Source organism: Ursus maritimus, unplaced genomic scaffold (assembly GCF_017311325.1).
Source record: "Ursus maritimus isolate PB19 unplaced genomic scaffold, ASM1731132v1 scaffold_7, whole genome shotgun sequence".
Taxonomy (NCBI): Eukaryota; Metazoa; Chordata; class Mammalia; order Carnivora; family Ursidae; genus Ursus; species Ursus maritimus.
This window is the reverse complement of record NW_024426885.1, coordinates 22,453,984-22,476,004: the sequence shown is the minus strand read 5'-3', so window position 1 is coordinate 22,476,004 and position 22,021 is coordinate 22,453,984. Positions and strand designations below refer to the sequence as shown.

General features: G+C 43.5%; 1 protein-coding gene across 4 annotated transcripts in view; it reads right to left on the bottom strand.

Moving 5' to 3' along the window:
- Positions 1–22,021, bottom strand: part of SORCS1 (sortilin related VPS10 domain containing receptor 1) — a 485,001-nt gene that overhangs the window by 6,147 nt on the left and 456,833 nt on the right. For 2 of the 4 annotated variants that reach the window (XM_040624056.1, XM_008686657.2), the window contains exons 24-26: positions 17,426–17,525; positions 1,499–1,604; positions 1,217–1,377 (exon numbers count right to left, since the gene is read on the bottom strand). In XM_040624056.1, the coding sequence (XP_040479990.1) occupies positions 1,217–1,377; positions 1,499–1,604; positions 17,426–17,525 (367 nt within the window). The remainder of the gene's footprint in view (positions 1–1,216; positions 1,378–1,498; positions 1,605–17,425; positions 17,526–22,021) is intronic. The other 2 variants (XM_040624058.1, XM_040624057.1) reach the window with 1 other exon arrangement.

The window sequence follows — 22,021 nt, the reverse complement described above, 5'->3', positions numbered from 1 at the left end:
GGACCCCAGATGTGGCTCCAGCTGGTATTATTATGTCCGAGACAAGCCAGGCCCTGCACTGAAATTTCCCCCAGTACCACCACAGAACTCTTCCACATCCACTTAAAGAGAGGGCTGTGTTTCCATTTAGGTGCTCCTTCCCCTTTCTAAGTAACAGGTTAAAAATCTTAGGTAGCGGCCTTCTAGAAGGTTTGGTATTCTGACATTAGAGTGAGGCACCAATGGTTATCTAGTAATGTAGCCCTCTTGGTCAGCAATGCAGGATTTGAGGTGGCAACATTACAGCTTCAAGTCCTGACACCAACGGACAGGAGGAAACAAGGCCAGCCATGGATCACAATGGTGGCTCCACGGGGTTGTCTAACTCCCTGGAAATTTTCCTCTGCCACAGATAGTAGGACTTAGCAATTAAGCCTGAGGCTCCAGACATAGCTGTTGGATTCCCAGCTCACTTCGCAGGCAGAGAGAGAGAGAGAGAGAGCGCTCCACTGATACATGATAAGGTCCACTGTAAGACTTCTGCCAGGGGACAGCTAAACAGGAGGAAGAAATCTGCCCATCTGCTCTGTAACAGGCTAACCCTCCAGGGATCTCTCTCAGGAAACCTCACTCCTGGGATGTTCTGCAAACTTTCTGCCTCTTGTCCTCAAAATTCTCAGGTTCCATGTTTCCTTTGGGGGGGGGGAGCAGTCTTTAGATTCCTGCTAATTAAAGAAAAAATTCCAGGGTGATTGACTTGGCTCTCCTCTATTCTGTCTCATGATGTCGCTTCTGTACAAGCATTCTGGAGCAATGTGCCCTCCGAAAAGTTGTCTTGAGGCCAGGTGGCCCTGTCCTACCCTGTCATTCCCTACCCTGCTCGGCCCTCCATCCACATCACCAGGTCCAGCCTCTGAGGCCTCCTTCTTGTACTTTGTTAGAGCCAACGCTCTGCTCTTTGCCCACGAACATTTGGAAGCCCCGTATTTTAAAGCAAGAGATTTTGCAAAAGGAGGAATAAAGTCACGAGAGAGAAAAAAACACTACATAGGAGCAAGAAGGCTTTTTCCCTCCCCCTCGTTCCAAAGGAAGGAAGCAGGGAAAGAGACATCTCAGCTGTTTCTCTCAGGAATGTTAGAGCAGGAGGAAGTGGTTACGTCAAGCCAGAAAGGGGTTAGACAGAGTCGGCCATTGACTACCCAGGCCGAGCAGCTGATGGCTGCCGGGAATCATTTACCTATGAGCTGGCATTCCACCTTCTCACCTAGCGGTTGGCCAGGCCTCCTTAGTTCAGTCTGAGGGGTATGGGCCCTGCTTTCAGTGTGACTGACCCGACTGACCAGCTCTCGTTCTTTCTCATTCTGCATCTGGGCATAAACATTAATCCCCGGGATCTTCCTAAAACATTAACAGACAGCATCATTGCAATGCACGGAGACGTACATCACGGCACCACGTGCTTCCGAACCTGTCAGGGAGGAGGAAGGGGGAGGGGAGACGTGGACGGAGGGCCACATACCTTTTAAACTTGTAGATGACGAACACGGCCAGCCCCACAAACACCACCGAGAGCAGCATCAGCATGGCGGATCCGCTGTGGGCCGGAGTGAGGTCCACCAGTGGGGCTAGGGGAGAACACAGGGCACGGTCACGGGCATGCCTGACTCCGTAAGATGCTGACGCTCTTCGCACAGGACACCCCGGGGGCCCTACGCACAGATGTGTGTCACATGGCTGGCATCGGGGGGCATCGGAGCCTGGCCCGGCCCCCAGAACGCTCCAGCTGGGCTATTCAGGAAGCGCAGCGGGCGCTGGAGCCAGACTGCTCGAGGGCAGGCCCGCGCCACCGCGCTGGCCCGCGATTCTAGGCAAGGGCTTTCACCTTAACGGGCTTACGTGGTGAGAGAACAAGGGTCTGTGCGAGCACCGGGTGAGTTCGCGTACGCAAAGCACTGATGACAGTGCTGGACACGTATGAAGTCTGCCATAAGTATCAGCCTTTCTTACTACTGCTGCTGCTCTCCTTTTTAATCAATATTTAAAAGACTATAATTATTAAATTTTCCTATACTTTGAGTGCAAGCTTTTCTCTCACTAAGCAACGCACATCACCAGAAAAACCAAGAGGAATATTTTTATGAATGATCTGCTCCTGTCCCTGCAACTGTCCCGTGAGACGAAGGACTGGAGGGGAACGGAGCACGCTTATCTTTTCGGCACACAGGCAACTGATGGCTAGGGGAGCATTTCAGGAGAGCAGCCACGGTGGTGCAAGCGGAGGGGTGTGCGACCCCGTGTTGTCGCGCTGCCTTCCCAAAGCCCTGACAGCAGCTTGTGGCAGGAGGCACCGGCCTCTCAGATGCACGGGGTGCTCCTCTCTGCATCCACAGAAGGTTCTCCCTCCCTGAGTTTACCTTAGACCGCACCTCTCGGGAGCTTCTCTCTCCACCTCCAAATCCTCCTCAATCTTGGGGTCAAATCTGTGCTGCTCTAAGGACTTTGTTTGCAATTAATTTTTACCCTCTCAAAAAACTGACATGTTGCAAAAAGAGCGCAGCTGAAGCATAAGAGGCAAGCCGCATACACACCTCAGAAGGCCTGGGTGCTGAACTTTACCTTCCCCATTTAAGTAAAGTCTGATACTCAGAAAGGTAGGCGACCTTCAAGCACCATGTTCTGTGGCTTTTCTCCGTTGAGAGCCAAGAAGGCAACGTTCCGGTCTCCTGGGTGCAAAAGTTCAAGAAGCGGTGCCTGTGTCCTGAAGGACCCCAGCAAGACTTGAGGCTGCTTCTGCTCTGCCTGCTTATTGTCAGGTTACGCTCCAGCCACTTGACGCAACTGGAGAGCACGTACCAGACGCCAAATCGCTTTTCTGGGATACAGGTCAAACCCTCTTTCTCAGAAAACAGGTTTAGTTGTTTTAGTAGTAGAATCGGCTTTTAGGAAGCAGGAAAATTAAGCAATCCCTGTGATTCTCTCTCTCCTACGTCAAGCAGCACTTACGCCGTGCAGGGCCCGCGGGTGAGTCTGTGTGTGAGGAGGCCGCAGGCAGATACCCAAGGCACACGTGCTTCCAGGTCAAAATGAGAAAATAAAAGTATCCTCCTTTTACTTAGGCCAACACAGTGCCATCAGCAAAGGAGCCCAGAAATACTTCAAACTCACACAATGATTGGTAGGATGTCACCAAGGAAGGGGACACCTGCCATTTTTCATAGACATTATCAAAACTGACTTCCACAAACAGAAGGCAGGGCTGTGACCTCTGCTGAAGAGATGCAAACAGTGAGGCTCTCACTGGTTAATATCCTTCCAAAGGACTTGGAACTAGGAAGTGGAAGAACAAGACTTGAACCCAAGTCCTACCACAAACGCACACATGGAGCTAAGTTCAGTGGAAGATACCGGAAATTTAAAAACACATTTCTGAGAGTGGGGACTAGGGTGAAAACTATAGTGTGAGAAGCAAATTAAGTGACCCAAGTTAAAAAATGATCAAGTCTTAAAAGGACTACTTAGAATCATAAAGCCTACACTCTCCCAGCTGGGTGACAAGCGTGCGCACATCCATATACATGCATGTACGTGTGCGGTAACTGTGCGTAGAGGAAGGTACCCAGCACAAACATCAACCCACAGACAATATTGTTTTATTTTTATCCCCATCCAGTCCTCATAACCCCAACCGCTGGATGATTCTCAAGCAAATCTTAGCCATCAAGTAATTCCATCTGTAACTCTAAAAGATTAGGTCATTCTCTCTCTTGACGTTATCACAATACTGTTATCACATGCCAGGGAATAAAAAGGGGAAGATATTTTATAGGTAATCTTCGAACGCAAACCCTTAGCTTGGCAGGGAACAAATGCAGACGGAGGGAGGGCCTCTCTGTTTAGGATGGTTAGAGGCAGGTCAGCTTTATTAGCTAAACTTGCAATTCCTAGCTGCACGCTCTTTCAGAACAAGCAGAGATCGGGGCTGTGGAGTAACCAGGAGGGATACTAAGCCTGCTTGAAAGGGCTGGCATTTGAAATAAATGGAAAAGTAAAGAGAGGAAATTGCTTTGGCCAGGCTCTTGCTAAAAGAGAAAGCAAACACACACACACACACACACACACACACACACACGCACACACACAATTTCCCTTCTCTTTCTCATCTTCTTTCTCCACATCATAAGTTTCTATCATACAATTCTAAATCGTTCCTACTTAAAACATCATTTGTACACAAGCTGCATTAGCACTGGTAAGTAATTAGCATAGTATTTTGGGAAAATGAGCTTCTGTATCCTGAGATCTACAGCGTGGCCGTCTGCTCCCCCATCTCTGCATCGCTCAGGCTCAGGGGCGGGCAGGCGGGCAGCGGCAGCAGAGCAGGGAGAGAGCGGACGCCACTGCCCTGCGCGCTCGTTCCGCGGGGCTGCTCGCTGACCCGCCCCTGAATAGAAACGGGCCTATTACTGCTGTACATACGGCAGCAGCTGCGCTATCTTCGTGTGCCCGGCACTTAGGTGCGTTTGAGTGTATTCTGCTGAGGAACGGAAACTTGTGATAAATGGGCTTTAGCTTGTTGTATGGAATTAGCATAAATTAATCCCTCTCCAGATGCAGCCTAAACAAGGTAGAAGGTGAAGGAAAATGCTGAGCAGTTTACTTGTCATTATCCATACAGAGTAAAGCATGGATATGTCAGTACTGTGGGTGACTCCACATTTCTTTCTTCTTTTTGTAATTTTTAAGAGAGGGAGTGGGGGAGGGGAGAGAATCTTCAGCGGGCCCCATGCCCAGCGCAGAGCTGGATGTGGGGATCGATCCTTACAACCCTGGTATTATGACCTGGAGCCAAATCAAGAGTTGGGACACTTAACTGACGAAGCCACCCAGGTGCCACTAACTTCACATTTATAAGTGTGGGTGCTGGCAGACACTGATTCAGAAATCCTGGGAGGACTGAGAAATGCACTGAATTAGTATGTTTTATTCATGAGGATCTAGGTTGATTATAGAAACAGCACTGCTTACCGTAAGGACAACAGTCTTTCTGTGAAAAGCAACTGGTATATATATAAATAAATGCTCACAGCCTGTGGGCACGAGAGCAATCTCAGAACTCCATGTCTGGGGTCAAGAAGTTGATATGGTCCCTTTTGAGAAGCAGATGTTGAGTCTGCCACTTGTGACTTAAACTGAACCTCAGTTTCGTCATCTGCATAATGGAGATAACACTAAGTGCTTGTTCTAGAAAGTTCTGAGAATAAAACACGGTGGGATCTTTATAGCACTTGGCATAGTGTCCAGCACATAGGACATGGTCAGTATTTGTAACATTGTCATATCATTGCTATTGTATTCTACAGAAAATAAGCCCCAAAAGATGACAAAAGGGTGGTTAGATAATTTTGGGAAATGGTATATACAGTATTCTCCATCTTGGAGATTTGCAATGCTCATCAGTAACTGAAACTTCACAGCAGTCGTAGGGCACCTGGGTGGCTCAGTCAGCTGGGTGTGCGACTCTTAGTTTTGGCTCAGGTCATGATCTCAGGGTTGTGGGATCAAGCTCCGCCTCAGGCTCTGCACTGGGTGTGGAGCATGCTTGGGATTATCTCCCTTCCTTTCCCTCTGCTCCTCCCCAACCTCTAAAATAAATAAATACATCTTAAAAAAAAAAAAAAAAGTTCACAGCAGTCCTGCAGGAGAGAAACTAATTTAACTCTACCATAGTGTTTCCCAGACTCATATGGCCACAGACCCTTTGCAGACCAATGTCCCACACAACATGCTTGAGGAAAAGATTTACCCTGGGTACCACTTTCCCTTTTGCTGCAGCCTTGCCCCTTTATCTGGTTTATTTCCAAGTTGCAAAGTCAACAAAATGGTGGCATCGGCTGGTGAAACTATGCTCTTTGTGTTCACTCTCATTCGAGCAAAAGGACTTTCTTGGAGAATTTCTACCTGCACTAAGGACACTGAACTACATTTCTAATTCATTTCTATAGTTCTAATCCAGAAGTTAGTGCAGCCGAGTAACTTACAAAAGCAAGTGTGCCACATCCTGAATTTCTTTTTGACTCTCCTGCCTCGAAAGCAGAACTACACTGGGCTTTAGTTATAAACTTTGAATATCACAAAGTCCATGTGGTCTGAAATCTCTTTTCCAGAAATTAGTGATATGGGAATGGCACCGACAGAATTTATTTAGAAAACAGAAAGAGTGGGGCGCCTGGGTGGCTCAGTCGGTTAAGCGTCTGCCTTTGGCTGAGGTCATGAGCTCCGGGTCCTGGGATCAAGCCCCACATTGGGCTCCCTGCTCAGTGGGGAGTCTGCTTCTCTCTCCCTCTGGCCCTCCCCCTGCTTGTTCTCTCTCTCTCTCTGTCTCAAATAAATAAATAGATAGAAAAATAACATCTTAAAAAAAAAAACAGAAAGAGCAAAAGGTTTTCATTTACAAAGCACTCTTTTCTTAAAAATTTTTTTTAAGATTTTATTTATTTGACAGAGAGAGACACAGAGAGAGAGGGAACACAAGCAGGGGGAGCAGCAGAGGGAGAAGCAGGCTCCCTGTTCAGCAGGGAGCCTGATGCGGGGCTTGATCCCAGGACCCTGGGATCATGACCTGAGCTGAAGGCAGATGCTTAATAACTGAGCCACCTAGGTGCCCCTAAAAGCACTCTCTTCTTGACCAACAGGCCTTTCTGTCAGTTCAAATCTAAACCCAATCATGAGAGTCTTAAGGATTGTCATACCCTACTGGGATCAAGCCCTGATCCTGCAGGCCTATGGGCCAGACAGTATGAGAATTCCTGGGAAGCTCTACTGACTAGTGGAGCAGTGTTTTAAACTGAAGATGAGTCTTCCAGAACATCCAGTCATGGAGTTTAGGTCACCTGGCTAAGTAATGACAACCCTGAGTACCTCAAAGACCAAACTTATCACTGTAATTGACAGACAGCAAGGGAAAGATGCATTTTGGTTTTCTAGGGTTGAAAGTCAACAAGACATCCTGCTTACTTTGGAAAGTGTTTCTCAAAGTAGAAGTTTACAGACTACCTGAATCAGAAACACCTGGAGAATGTGTGAAAATGCAGTCTCTTAGGCTTCACTTGAAAAAAAAAATTATGTCTCTGAGAATCAGTCCCAGAAATCCGTACATGTAACATGCTACAAATGTCATTGTTATGCATACCAGTTTGAGAGCACTGCATGTTAGGTCCCACCTACTATCATTCCTAAAGCATCGAGTCCTTATCTTTAGAGCATGCCCGACATTTATATTCTCTGGGTCACTAAAAGTAAAACAAAACAAAAACACACCCCTCGACTGCTAATAATAGTCTAATCTGGTTATGACTTCAGGAGAGCCTGAGAGATACCTAAATGCATTTCAAGTTGCCCCTAAGGGAGTGTTCAGCCTTGTGGAGATTGATTGCATTGCTGGGTCAGTTCTCTACCTCTCGCTCAGTCCAAGCCTTCTACAGTTTGAGTGTGAAGCTTTTCGCACCAAGAGGTGAAATCTGTTTCCTCATCCCTTGAACCTGGGCTAGGGCTACAACATCACACGGCCATGGAATGAAAAGGGAATGAGGGTGTGCCAACTGTGAGCTTCAAGGCCTCTGCACTTTTGCTCTCTCTCTTGGAATCCTGTCATTGTCACGTTTGAACACATCCAGAGTAGCCTGATAAAGCATGACAGACCACTGGAGGAGACTGTAATTATCCTAATCAAGGCTTTTCTAGAGCAGCCTAGAGCTAGCAGACGCCCAACACCTGGGGCAGCCCAGCTAAGACCACTAGAACGCCCTACCTAATGATCCATAGCTGACTGCAGACGCACAATGAGCACAGATAAAACCAGGACCATCCAACTGATTCATAGACTCAAAAGCAATAATAAACGCTCACTGTTAAGCCACTGAATTTCTGGGTGGTCTTTGTTACACGGCAATAGCTTACTAATAGCTTCTCTATTCAAAACACTCTCTTTCAACCGGTTAAACATCCAATTAGCAATTCTTATGTTTGGGCTCTACATTATTCAGTTCTTGCTATGAACCTCTGCCCCCACTGGCAGGGTGGTAGGATATAAGCAAGATAATCCTAACTATTCTCTTCTAAACCAAAACACTTTACTAATGAAAAGAAGTCTATATAAGTTTATGCACACACTATAGATATAATCCAGAATAGTCCTCGTCACTCTAGATACAAGAAACTTAGTGTCTAAAGGATAGCTTGTCCTAGGTTCTGGTGTCTTCTTTGTCTTTGATATGTGTTCTCCTGCCTTCTGTTTCCTGCCAATTGCTCTGGACTATGTGCCTTGCCATTCCCTTGGGGAAATGTATCTCATGGATCCTAACTACTTATTACTTCTACCTATTTCCAATGTGATGCATGTTTGTACCCTGTCTCTGAATGGTTCATCTGATCACTCCCCCTTGACCATTTCCACCCAAGAGGTTTTAGAAACACCCTCAGGCTGGGCCAACTCAGGCCAGTTATCATGTAGATATTTAAGGCTTTTTTATGGGCCCAGAAAATCTTAGGAAAAAAAAGATGAAGAAAGGACCTATGAAAAGCTAAAGAGCAACTTCATGGCTGGCCCCTGGTATATTTACGAAAGTACCACCTTCATGTAACTGCATTGGGGAAAGGGGTATGTTTATATATCTTGGCACCTGTTTTTACCTGCCATAACACCATAATGGCTTAGTAGTTTTCGAAAGCCAATGGATCCACATGATTTGAAACAGCCTAAATATTTGCAGAGGGAAAAAAAAAATCTATCTATCTATCTATCTATCTGGGGCAAAAAAGTAGAAGAAAGGAAAAATACTACTAGGGTGACTTTATTCACAAAGACTTATAAATGATAACTGTGTAGATAACAAGGCAACCAGAGACTAAAGGGACAGATGAATTTATTGGCTATGGAAGAATTTTACTAGTACTAATTTCATCCCTAAATGGAAAATGTTATTGCAACAATTTATTTCACTTTACAGTTCAGAGCCCCACAACTCCACAATGTGGCATCTGCATCCATAATGATGTGGCTTAGATTATATTGTATTTCCTAAAGCTTCTCGACTAATGCTAATTCTGCCTTCAAGTGGAAAGGATCTTTCTCAATGTGAAACTGTCAGGCAGAATTCATGATGTATCCTGACCTAGGCTGAAATTCTGGTTCCTCATCCCCTCCCACATTTCCTCATAACATATCCAAGGGTAGCAACTGAAGCCCGGAAATATTAATTCTCTAATATCTCTGTGATAATATCTTTTTATTACACCAAGGAAAAAAAAAAAAAGGAAAGAAATTGAACCAGTCAGCAGCAACCATGGAGGGACAAGATCACACAAGATAACGGTTTTATTAAAAACCCACACATACCCTTGACAAAGGACAGCTTTCCTAAACCCAACAGCTTAAATCAGGTGACTGCTAGACAGACAGGAGGCGGTGAGAGGTTACTATGTATTAAATTTTCTTTTTTATTCAACCTGGAATTTGAGGCTCTTCCTTTGAGAAATATTAACCTGTCACATTTTTTATCATATGTATCCAAAACTTTGGAAGAGCACCCTGATTCTCTAACACATGCAAAACCACAGTGAGAGGCCGATGTATCATTTTCTGCTCACACTACACATTAATAGCATCTAGATAATATAATTTGTTCAACTTTCATAAAACTCATGGCTCTTCAATTACATCTGCCACTAAGATTCTAGTTCACACCTTAATCATGTGCCTCACGGCCACAGCTCTTGGCTGGCCTTGGCCGTTCATCTACATTACGGATACAGTAGATCTCAGATTCAGAGACATGTTCTATTTTTTTTTCCCCTTCCTCCCACTGTCATCTACCCATTCTGCCAACTAGGTTGGCTCCAGATATGCAGAAAAATTAGATTTTAATGTTTATTACTAATTTCCTCCTACATTTAATATCACAGACCCTTCTTTTTTAATGCATGCCTCTATTTTAGTGGATGCCCTGAGCTGTAAATCGGATTTATTGCTGGTGATAGACATGCATGTGCGCACCTCCCCTCGTTATGCAGATGGAGCTGTGTCTGTGCAATGTTCTACTGGAGAGCTTGGTGAGCCTGGGGACAGGCCTGGCTGTATACGCATCATTGGGGGAAATTGTTAAAAATGCAGATTTCCAGGTATCACTCTTTGGGATTCGGATTCAGGGTATGTGCAGGGAGTCCTGAAAAATCTCTATTTTTGTGAAGCTGCCGAAATCATCGCAACATAGAGTGGGGTCAAGAAGAGCTGCTTTATCACTGGGGTAGTCTACACTGGCTTGTATGGAGTCTTTCCAATCATACCTGTTTTGAGGGAAGGATCAGTTTCAGCCCCTCTATGCCTTCTAGGTCCTCTATGGAGCAGCTCCTACCACCTAAATTTCAGTTTATTTATCCAATAAATCACTCCTGTGAAATGCAAATCATCCCCGTAGTGCTGTCGTTTGTAATTTAGCGTGAATCAATCTAGTTAGGTGTTGTGTTTTCCAATAAGATGTCAGTGTTACCCCTTGCTTGCGGCTGAGTAACTTCCACTCTCATGCAGAGCCTTACCTCTTCTACCTCAAAAGAATCGACACATTTTTAAGTTACTTTCCCCCACTCCCACTCTCAAATATAATCACCGAATTTACTCATGACCATGGGTCCTCACAGCAACAAAGATACAGGGTGTGAAGTAGCTTGAAAGATTTGTACCAGCAATTAGGGCTTTGATCTATCCACTATCAGCAGACCCCTCCTACCCAGGAACCTGCTAAAAGGTGGTAAATCAAAGCTCTGAGTTGAATGTGCAGTCTGCTCCTGGGCTTAGTTGAGTTTCAACCTCTAATTTCCAGCCTTGAGTTGGGGTTTTCCACTCCTATGCTTTATGACATCAAATCCAACATGAACCACTAATCTGTGGCAACCATAAAAGAGGCTCCTACTTCTAGGTCTCCACCTCTATCCAATAACCATCTCTTGCCTCTTGTAAAATGCATAAATACTTTGCTGAAAAGAGAAAGGATTATTGACTGTTGCCCAAATTTATTATTTAAAAAATCCTTCCATCTGCCCCTTCTTTCCTTTTCCATATTCATCATACTTGTAATTTCAAGGATGCATTAATGAGAGTCGTCGCATTAGTCTGCGTGCACGATGAATAACAGTTTATAATATAAATGGAGTATCAAATAATGGCAGGTTTGATTTCCCTGAATTTATCCCTCTCTCTTTCCTCGGCTCATAATTTCACCTTCATGAGATACACCAATTAGGAATATTTAAGGATATATATCAAGAGACCCCAAACCAAGCCAAACTATGCATCGTTTTGTACAGAAACCACACAGCACCTTGCCCTGCCTCTGCTCAACATAGCCCGTCAATGCCTCAATACAGCATGCTTGTGTTCTCTTTCTTTGGTGAACTCATAGTCAACATTAAGGCTCATCTTTCTTGAGCCTTCTGCATGGAATATTCTTCATCTTCTTTATGTAGAATTAGTAAAGTTTCATGCAAATCATTTTCGTGCCTCAGGTCGAGCCAGTGTGGAGTGAGGGTCCTAGCTCATCTCACGTCCCCAGATGAACCAGTTTTGAAGGCATAATTGCAAAGTAAGGCACAGAGTTGTGTGAAGAATAAAACGATAATCTGAAACGGACTTCCCCCTTGAGTAAATTCCAAGTTACTAGGGGCAATGAGAAAACTACTGGCATTTCAAGGGTATTTTCTTAACAGTTTAGGCTTGTTTTTCCATAAGTACCTGCAGAGGTCAAATGCTCTGCATCAGATTTGAAGCCTTCCTGAGAGTCTTACTGGAAAAACTCCCTAGGATGAAATCATAGCGCTTAAAATATGGAAGAGTATAGATAAATAAAAACAACATAAACAAACAAAAAATCAAAGGCAGTGTAAAAGTATGGATGAGAGAGAGCTCCAGGGAGATGTCACAAAAGGTGTGAAGAAGGTCTGGTTTGATAAGGTCAGGAGAGTGCAGTCTAAACTGTTGACCCTGAGCTCTGCCATGAAGCGAGGCTGCTCTCCCACGTGGGGAAACACTCCAGCCAGTGGCCAGGGCAGGGAAATAAAGGCTGATAACGCAGACCTGCTGCAGTCTCCTTCAGGAATAGCCCTCCTTCTCGCTCCGTCTCTAGGTTCTCTTGTTCCGAGACAAAGAACTCCAATTTTTCTTCGACCTACTTATTTCCCACAATGTGTATATAAACAATTATAATACTTCCCGAAGGGATACCTGACATAAGAAAAACGCTGAGATGCATTTTCCTCAGATGCTTGTTGGATACATGAAGGCAAGGCTCCCCTCACCAGTTGTTTGGTAAAAAAACAGCATGCCGTTGCACAGGTTCACAACGGAATCAACCGAACCCAAAGGTTAATGGAGGGAACGGGATTTCAAATACATCTCTAGTGATTATAGATTGATTATACATCTAATTATTTATAAAACCCATAGTTACTGAGCACCTCATATGTGCAAGTTCTCTGCTGGGTAAATGGTTACCATCATCATTATCATCATCAGACAAACACAGGTTTTAAAAATCCATGTGAGTTCAGAGAAGGGACAGATGACAATAAAAGTAAAAGTAGTAAAAGCACTTTCTTCTAGTAAAGTCTCTAGAAAGACACCATGCAAATGCTGGCATTGAGTTGAGTCTTAAAATACCAAGAGACAGGAAATGGAGAGGGGTGGCAAACTGGGGAGGAATATTCTGCTTGGGAACAGCATGAGCAAAGGTACGCTTCAGTCAAAACACCAGTGTTTCTAGTCCAGGACCCAGCCTGATCGATTTCTACTCCTTTTTCCCACTCTCTGAGCTGTGTAACATCACGGCCTTTGTCCCCTAAACACGGATGCTTCCAGGTCCCAAAAGCCAAAAAGAGCTACTCTGGTCACAGGCCTCCCTCCACTTCTCCTTAGCAGCCTCTCATTCTTGCCCTATTCCCGTGTTATTTCAAATCCTTTTTTTCCACAAAGAGAATTCAGAAACATAGTCATCATGAGTGGCTGAGCTCTCAAGAGGAACTGAAGAGAAAGGGAGCAGCATGGGAATCACTAAGAACAAAACAAGGACTGTGTTCAAAGTTGAGCTCTGGGTAGGCACCAAAGCTAATGAATTCCCGGGTAGAGCACGGGGCGAACGACCCCAATCTGGTCTCTAGTGACAGCCAGACCTAGAAGTGCCTACCTGGTGTTCCCATAAAAGCAAACAGGGAACTGAATTTGAAAAACAAAATAAGGCCAGTAAATTCCTGAAAGGAGACAGCCCTTTTTCCTTGGAGACAAACCAAATTATGCATTGCCTCTCTCACTAGCAGCACACTCTGGCTCAAACATTTTTAAAAGAAGGCTGCCGAACATCTGCTGGGCAATTAATGGACCGCAGCAGCGTGCCGTAATGGTCCCTGGGAAGGTATTAGCAATCCTGCTTAGGAGACATGAAATGTTGCAACAGTGGCCCTTTTCCCTTTATTTATTTATTTATTTATTTACTTATTTATTTATTTTTTAATTTTTATGTCCTCACACCTGCAGGAGGGATGAAAAGAAGGGAAAGGGAGTGAGGTAGAAGTTCGGCATCAAATACTCTTCACTGTTTCCTCTTTTCCCCACGTACCTTCATTCTTCTCTTCCTAGCCAGCCAAATAGGAATGTGCTGATTTTTAACTTAATCAAGGGAAGTGTGGCAAGCGTCTCAATCCACTGATCTCCCACCCCGTGTGCCATGTATTCTACGTCTGAAAGAATTCCCTCCACTGTCTTGGTAGACACAATCTACTCCTCTGCGGCAATAGTTTACAACAATCAGATGGCCAGGGCTGAGTTAGGGGCACTCTGAGGGAAATGGATACCTCACATGTTTCACTTCTTCACCAGAGGCACTGAAGAGGGCCCATCTTCACATAAATCTTGTCTTTTGTAGTCAAAGTCAGGCTGAGGAGCGACGCAGCACCCGTGGGTAGGCCCAATTCTACTGCACTAATGAGGAACATGGCAACACTCAACACAGACAAAGGTTCCAATTCCATTATTCTGTCAGCCCTTCATGTCCTCTCCCTTTACTCTCCAACTGGAGCTGACTATTCACATATAAGTCTATATCTGCTGCAGTCACTGAGCCAGTCACGATAGGAAGATCAATAAGGCCAGTTGATCAAGGTTTGGAATTATCCTGCCAAAAGATCCTACTATCCAATCTAACAGAGAAAAGCCTTGAACAACCCACATTGGTTGGAAGTCAAAGACTTTTCTCACTTTCTCCCAATTGCCAAGTCTAACACTGGGGTTTTGCCTCAAACTACTTTCTAATTTTATTCTCTGGATAATCTTGGATTATACTGATCTATGTTGCAGGGCGTCTTCAAATCTCAGCATGTTTACATGAGTTCCCAGGAACATACCTTCCTTTGGCTACCCCCTTCTTCCCAGAGATCTGAGTCCTGCTCCCCAAATTCCCAGCGATGGAATGAACCATGAACATTAATTGGAGAAGTCTTCCAGATCTTCCCAACTTTGCCATCTGGAACTTACACTGGTGGAATTAACCGATCGTGGTTATCGGTCATGGACTTTCCCACAAGGATCCCTTTGGATACCTTTGCTGTATCAGTTTCCCTGGCCAAGCCCTGGCTAAACAAGTTTCAGGGAATTACCACTTTTTTGATCCCTATTTTTCAGCCTGATCCCAGCTCTACCAGTTGCCATTAGAGGAAAGTTTCTTTAAGTAACATTTGAAATAAGGTTTCAAATTCAGCAAGATGTTCTGAACCATCTCTGGAGTGTGATGTGAAAATCAGTTAAATAAAAACCAGGCACATAAAATAACTGATGGAAGAGAAACATGGGAGGAAGCAAAGGTGTGAAATGAAAGTCACCTTCAGAGCTGGAGGAGTGGGGTTAGTTCTCTGCCTAATTTAACCTAGGATGGTCCCCTTTCCAATAGAGGCCCCTGGTAAACAGTAAGGGAGTTTTTTCTAATAAATCAAGCTACACCACAGCAAAGTATGTTGCCTGAAGATAGTGTTCACTTAAAAGCTGTCTAGCTGTAAAGCAAATTTTGCACAACAAAGGATGGACTAGTTGGCCACATCCCTTCAAATCCAGAATTCAATATGGAACATCAGACTCAGGTGTTTTTAACATCTAAACTGAAAGGGAACAAGGAGCTCTAGCTATTGTAGGAGAGGATGGTAAGGTTCAGTCTGCCACCTTAACAGCCTGCATTGTCCAATTAATCAGTAAACCTATTTAATACAATTTCAGGTTTTACTTGCCATTCATTGGGAAAATCTGTCAGTGGCTTGGCTATCAGGATGACTACAGCTGACGCTTCTGTACTTTGTTTTCCGGCACAACCAGCCGTGTGTAATTGTCATGTGTCACCAATGTTCACCAAAGACCAAAGGTCAACCTTTTGGTAGGAAACTACTAATCTAGGTCATCGAAAGCCCTGAGATAAGTTGGCAGCTTTCTTTCATGCCTTAGGCTCAAAGTTTGCTCTCACAGGTTAATTATTCTTTCCGCTCTCACACTTTCTCATTTTCTTCAGGGCATTTTCACCAGCAATACAATTCAGAAAGTAGCCTTTTGTTAATTTGTTCCCCGTGTGGCATTCCCCAGTGATGGAAGCTTCATGAAGGCACAGACTCTATCCTATGCTGAGGACAGAGCTTGGCTCAGAGGAGGCAGGCACTCTAAATGCCTTTTCAATGGATGAATTAGGACGGCAGGCTGGAGAAAACAAAATCAGCCCTCCTCAACCCTCCTTGCTCTTAAGAGTCACCTTCCTCAAGGGATACTCTGAACCCGTCACACCTCCATTCAAACATCTTGATGGCTTCCCAGAGCCACCAAATTAAGCATAAACTGCAGCCTGGCATACCTCCATGCTCCTCTTCCATCCCGTGCTCACAACAGTGACTTTTAAATATTTGTTTTCAAGGCAGTGGGAGTTTTTCTAAACAAAATATTTCATGAAGCCCTAATAAATGAAAAAAAAAAAAAAAGAGAGAGAGAGAGAGAGAGAGAAAGAGAGAGAGAGAGGGGATCCAAACTGAAAAGAGGCCAGCAGCCAGCCTACTTGGCCTTCCTCTAGACCTAGGCACGCCTCCAGAATCTCTAGAAATCCAAAGAATGGAGGTGGGAACTCTGCTCTTTGTCCCCACTTACTCAGCATCCAAAAGCCCTGGAGACTTCCACACTCCTTCCTTGGGGTTTTGGTGCTTGGAATGGTCTCTTGAGGTCAATCCTTTCCATCCTTTCCCCAAGACCACCTTCTCCATGAAGCTCTCCTGTATCATTCTGACTATGCACAATTCTTTTCTGCTTTAAATTTCCTATACAACTTTGATTGTTAATAATAAAAAAAAATAGAAGGGAAATAATAGTTTACTATGTGCCGGGCACTACTCTAAGTGCATTGCCTGAATTAACTTCATCCTCGCACAATACCATGGACATAGGCGCTTAGTGCCATTTTGAAGCCTCCAAGAAGTTAAGTCTCTTCTTAAGGTCTATATGGCAAGTGAGGGAGCTAAGACTGAAACCAACGATCTGGCTGCAGAACTGCAAGATCTAAGTGCTTAAATATATCGCCTCTCTATGTAAGCATTTATTCATTTTACTCATTGAGATACCCGCCATTGCCCATTTCCTCACCCCACCACACCACCACGACTGTTACCACCAAATCACAATCAGATTATATTTTTTTGAGGATAAAGACCCTTTCCTGTTAGCCTTTGTATTCCACGCAGCACCAGCACTATACTCTGAAAAAATAACTACTCAATAAATATTGTTAGTTTATTATTAATATAACACAATAATATATATTTCTATACACTTGGAATTAACTGAGTTATCACCGAGATTTCTATATAGCCTTAGTAGGAGGATCCCCCGCCCAACCTTTTCCAGGTGGAGAGACAGAAGCTTAATGATACTACGATCATGCATGACCCACTCAGGGTTTATCTTGGTGATGGCCCCGTGCAACGTCTAAGTCCCAGTTATTTCTACTCACTATCCCAAAACCTAAAGAAAGAAAATTCTTTATAATGTAAATAATTGAAAATAAGGTTTTGCAGAAAGATCAGAAAAAAGTTATTTGTAAGGTTAACTTCATTTTCGAGACTTCTGTTGAGAAGGCACATGCCATCACTTGAGGAGTAAGTATTTAGGTGATTCCCTGACAGTTTTTGCCAGTGACTAACTAGGAAAGTCTCCTTATTCTGCTGTCTTACGGGTCCCCATTAGGGCAAAAACGCTAAGCAAGGGAACCTCCAAAGACTGGGGTTCTTATTTCTCATTAGCGGTGCCATCGTCTCATCTATGCTGAAAAAGCAGATTGGGATCCCCCTTTGCTAGAGCCACCAGCCAGAAGCCAGGGCCCTGGAAACTGACCTGCTGTTAAGTGCGCTGCGTGGACAAGGATTTGGACCCCAGGCTTCAGCTCAAAGTGCACCGAGTTTTGGTTGAGCTTGTGGATCAGCAGTTCTGATACCTGAAAGAAGAAGGGTTACAGTAAGTGCCTCCAAAACTGCCATGCCGACTACAAACAAACGTGCTGAGGAAGATTTACTGTAGCTGCCAAGGTGTCCTAATGTTATACCTGTGAATTCTGTAAATGCGTCTGGTACGATTTTGAGTTTTTATTCCAGGATATGCACACATCATGATTTTTAAAGCGTGACCTGAGTTTACAACCTAATTGCTACAAAATAGGACACACTATTAGTAAATACGAACATTCCTGCCTTAAAAAATTATCCTGTGTTATTCTAGAAAAGTCACCTGTAGTTTTTTGAAAGAGCATTTGTTATACATGAAAACGTAAAAGAAGTAATTATGTACAATTTACACATTCTGGTGAGATTTGTATGCATTTATTTTACTTCTTGATAGTGGACTCCGTTTTATTCCTCTCTGTGCTTCCTTCCTCTTCCCCTAACTGTACCCTGTGGCTTTCACAGAAGAGAGACTTTATGAATATTTATTAAACGGTAAATATAGTTCCACTAAAATAATAAATTATACAGTTGGAACAAACTGTAAGCACCGCCTAAGTGATGCATGGGCTGATCCTTGTTTCCTGCTTGTGGACATGAGCTAAACCACTCCCCAGGCTGACACCCACGTACTGGGCAACCGACGGGATTCTGAGCCATGAAATATTGAACCCCAACAAAGGGCAAAGAACCATGTCCGGGTAGTAACGGCACGAGGACAGCTTTGATAGAAAGGGTAAAACTCTGTTCTGTTCACTTGTTTAAAGTAGAAAATCCAGCTCAATTTTCTTAGCCTTCTGAACAATTTCTGAAACGCTATCAGAGAAAACCACACTCCTATTATTTTTATCTGGATTCCTTACTTTATTTTTAATATTGTCATCAATTTAATATTTTATTTAATATGCTATTTAACTCTAATTAGGTGCTTTCTGACCACCATTTTTTTCCTTATACAAAAGTTTGTCGAGTTTCATTTAGCCTACTGAGTTGCCAAAATGACGCCTTTGATTGATCCTTTTATCAGTTAAGCAGGGCCTGATGGCTTTGTTTTGAAGCAGAGAGTCCCTGGCAGACCCCTCTGATGGGTAATGGAACTGGACTGCCCTGCAGATGAACTTCTTTGCTTAACAACAGGAACTTGCGATGACTGTGGGTGACCCACGGTTGAGCACCTGGGATCCAGTGCAAGCTCAGCGTCTCAAATGCTTCCATTTGGCAAACCGGGCAGAAACACAAGGTTGTGACACAATTATGGAGAAAACAACTTTATCCTCTATATAAGGTTCTATATAACTCTTTCTCCTGGGCACTGGGAATCTTCTGGAACGCTCCAGGTTCATAGGAATAGACTTCTAGCACAGACTGTGTGGAATGCTTTTCCTGTGTGATCTCTGAAGTGTTGTAATGTATAGGTTCCTATCCCATCTTATAATTTACTTGGTAAGATCTTTAGGGGAATCTGAAAGGATTTTTAGTAGAGGTCAATCAGCAAGGTTTTTGCTAATGAAACAGGCACACACAGACACACATCCAGAAATGTGTGTGTGTGTGAAATATACACATTTACATACATATGCATATATATGTGTACATATCTACATTTATATTTGCAGAGGAATATTTTAACTCAGATGGGAAAGACTTGTCAGAAGTAATTAATGAACTGCTCTGTTTTGCGGAGTCCATCATGTGGCCAAAACGGAAATATATATTCGCAAGAGAAAGACTTCTCTCTTTCAACCAGTTGAAGTGATATTTATTTCTTATTCCTGAGGATGTTTTCTCCTCAACTGAGAGGTACAAATAACTAAACCAGAAAAAAAAGGTTCATCAGAACAACATATTTCTAATTTATAATCTCCAGGAGAGTTCCTTGTGAAAATAATTAACTTCCTGGATTTGTTTTGGTTTATAACATTGCTTCATTGGATTTAACTGTATCATTTACAAAATTAAGCAGGCTATGCCAAAATAATCTGGTAGCAGAAAGTACGTTTCATGTATTTAACTTGCATCAAAAGACATGCAGTGAAGAACATGTATCTGTGGGAAAGAAATTATGCACGGAAACAAAACTAAATGAAATGTACATTGCATACAAGAATAATCTCAATTAGAAGCATGTAATTCTCTACTCAAATAAATGAGTACGAAATTGTTGACAGATTTTCACAATTTTAAATGTTTTCCAAGCCATTTGCAGAATTTATTCTATATTTGTCCATCAGATCATGAGCTGTTATGTATTTTATATATGAAATATACATAAGTATATATCCTATATAATATATATGCATTGAACACTTTATATTGGCAGGTTGCCTATCTCTCACTACTTTTTTTTTTTTTAAGATTTTATTTATTTATTTGACAGAGAGACAGCCAGCGAGAGAGGGAACACAAGCAGGGGGAGTAGGAGAGGAAGAAGCAGGCTCCCAGCAGAGGAGCCCGATGTGGGGCTCGATCCCAGAACTCCGGGATCACGCCCTGAGCCGAAGGCAGACGATTAACGACTGAACCACCCAGGCGCCCCTCTCACTACTTTTTTTTAACATAGCGTGTCTTGGGTATTAGTGCTAGTATTTCCATGGAAAGGACCATGGAACTTACAGGACATACTTAAGTTTACCCAGTTAATATTTGAAGAGTTGACACCAGACTTCAGTTTTGTTTGACTCCTAATCCTAAAAACATTTTCCTTGAACCAGCTGACAAAAAGAGAGGGCAAGAGATACGTGGGAAGAGGGCTGACTGAGCAGGTTTAGGAAAAAAAAAAAAAAAACACGACTGCAGCATTTCATTAATTAAGCTGCCATCTCTTATTCCTCTGTGAGGTGCACTTGTCACATCCGTCCCAGGTCAGCTGCCCAGGACGAGCTGCGCCAACAGGCAACTGCCAACCCTCTCCTCCGGACGGCCACATTCTGCTCACCAGCCAATAGAATTTGTACCGTTTGGGAGAGACTTTGGCTATGCATACAAGGAGGGGAATAAACTGGAATCTGTAGGGCAGGTGGCTGCAGCCTAAATGGGAAGAACAAACTGTTGCATGATAGAGACTAAGTGGGATAATGTGTGACTGCTGGGACACTGAACTTGTTGAAGCCAGTTCAATATATTTATTTTTCTTTCTATCTCCAGTGAAAGTGTGTTGTCTTAGCAAAGTGCACGTATCTTTTGTGCTGTTAGCCCTCTCCTGCTGCTCTCTTGCATAGTCCATTTTCTATTCTCCTTCAGTTAAATAATCATGACCAAAGAAACAACATATTACTCTTGGATCTGCCCATTGGTGGACTTTGCCTGGGATTCCAGTGCAACCCACACTTCCCTTGAAGTACCAGTTAAAAACACAGTGGGGACGCAATAAAAACACTTGGAAAGCTACCATCAACATGGTGTAGTGGGAGGGACCTGCTACAGGGGAAAACACCAATTCTCTTCTGCATCTTCTTCACAAAACATAAAATTTAAGCACAGCAATCAGAACAGGGTAGGTGAGGCTAGAGTAACAGGGTTAAAGGCTCAGAGGTTTCCAACAATGAAGGTGTATTTCTGGCTCACACTTCATACCCACTGTAGGTGGGCAGTGGTGCTGTGTTTGTTATGGTCATACAGGGACACAGGCTGGTGGAGCTGCCCCTTCAAATGTTTGTATTCACAGCACCATGGGAGGGAAAAGGAGACCTCAGGGGTCTCCAACTGGCATTCGAATACTTCCGCTTACAAGGAAAGAAATCACTTCTGCTCCCAACTCATTGGCCAGAATCAGTCACATGATTCTGCCCACAGAAGAGGCACATGGGCACCAGCCTACCACCATGTATCCAGAAGGAAATGAGCTGGAAATAGTCCACAGCAGTGACGGTTGCCACACGAAGAACACATTTATGGCCGAAACAATTTTTAATGAAACCAACTGGAGAAAACACACGTTCAGATTCTAAGAATGAAAAGTGTCAAATATTGAAACATGAAAAAAGAGAAGTTTAAGAACAGAGCAGTTGGTAAATTTATGAAACACATAAGCCAAAGAAGTGGTACAAGGTGAAACTATAGGCGCAAAATGGTCTTTGGCAGATTTACCAATGAGGGCCAAAACACTAATGTTTATCTCTGAAGCTGGCAGGAGGAACGCAAACCCTACTGAACAGAAATCGTATTCCGGGGCCATGTTCAGAGATACGTGCCTGTAATGACCTTGGAGCTGACCCACCAGATCACTCCTGATACTGTTATATGATTAAGGTCCTTTGAAATAGCAGTTGAAAAATCTTCCTTTTGGATTCAACAAAGGAAGAGTTTTCCCAATTCATACAACATAAATTTTGGATTAAATCACGGGGAGGGCAATGAAAACAAACAGTAATTCTAGTTAACACTAGCATACCCAATTCCCTTCTTTCTTAGCACAAAAGAATCGTCTTGATTCAAGTGCCTGAGAAGCTTCCTGGGTGATATAATGAAGGAACGCATTGGCTATATATATTTC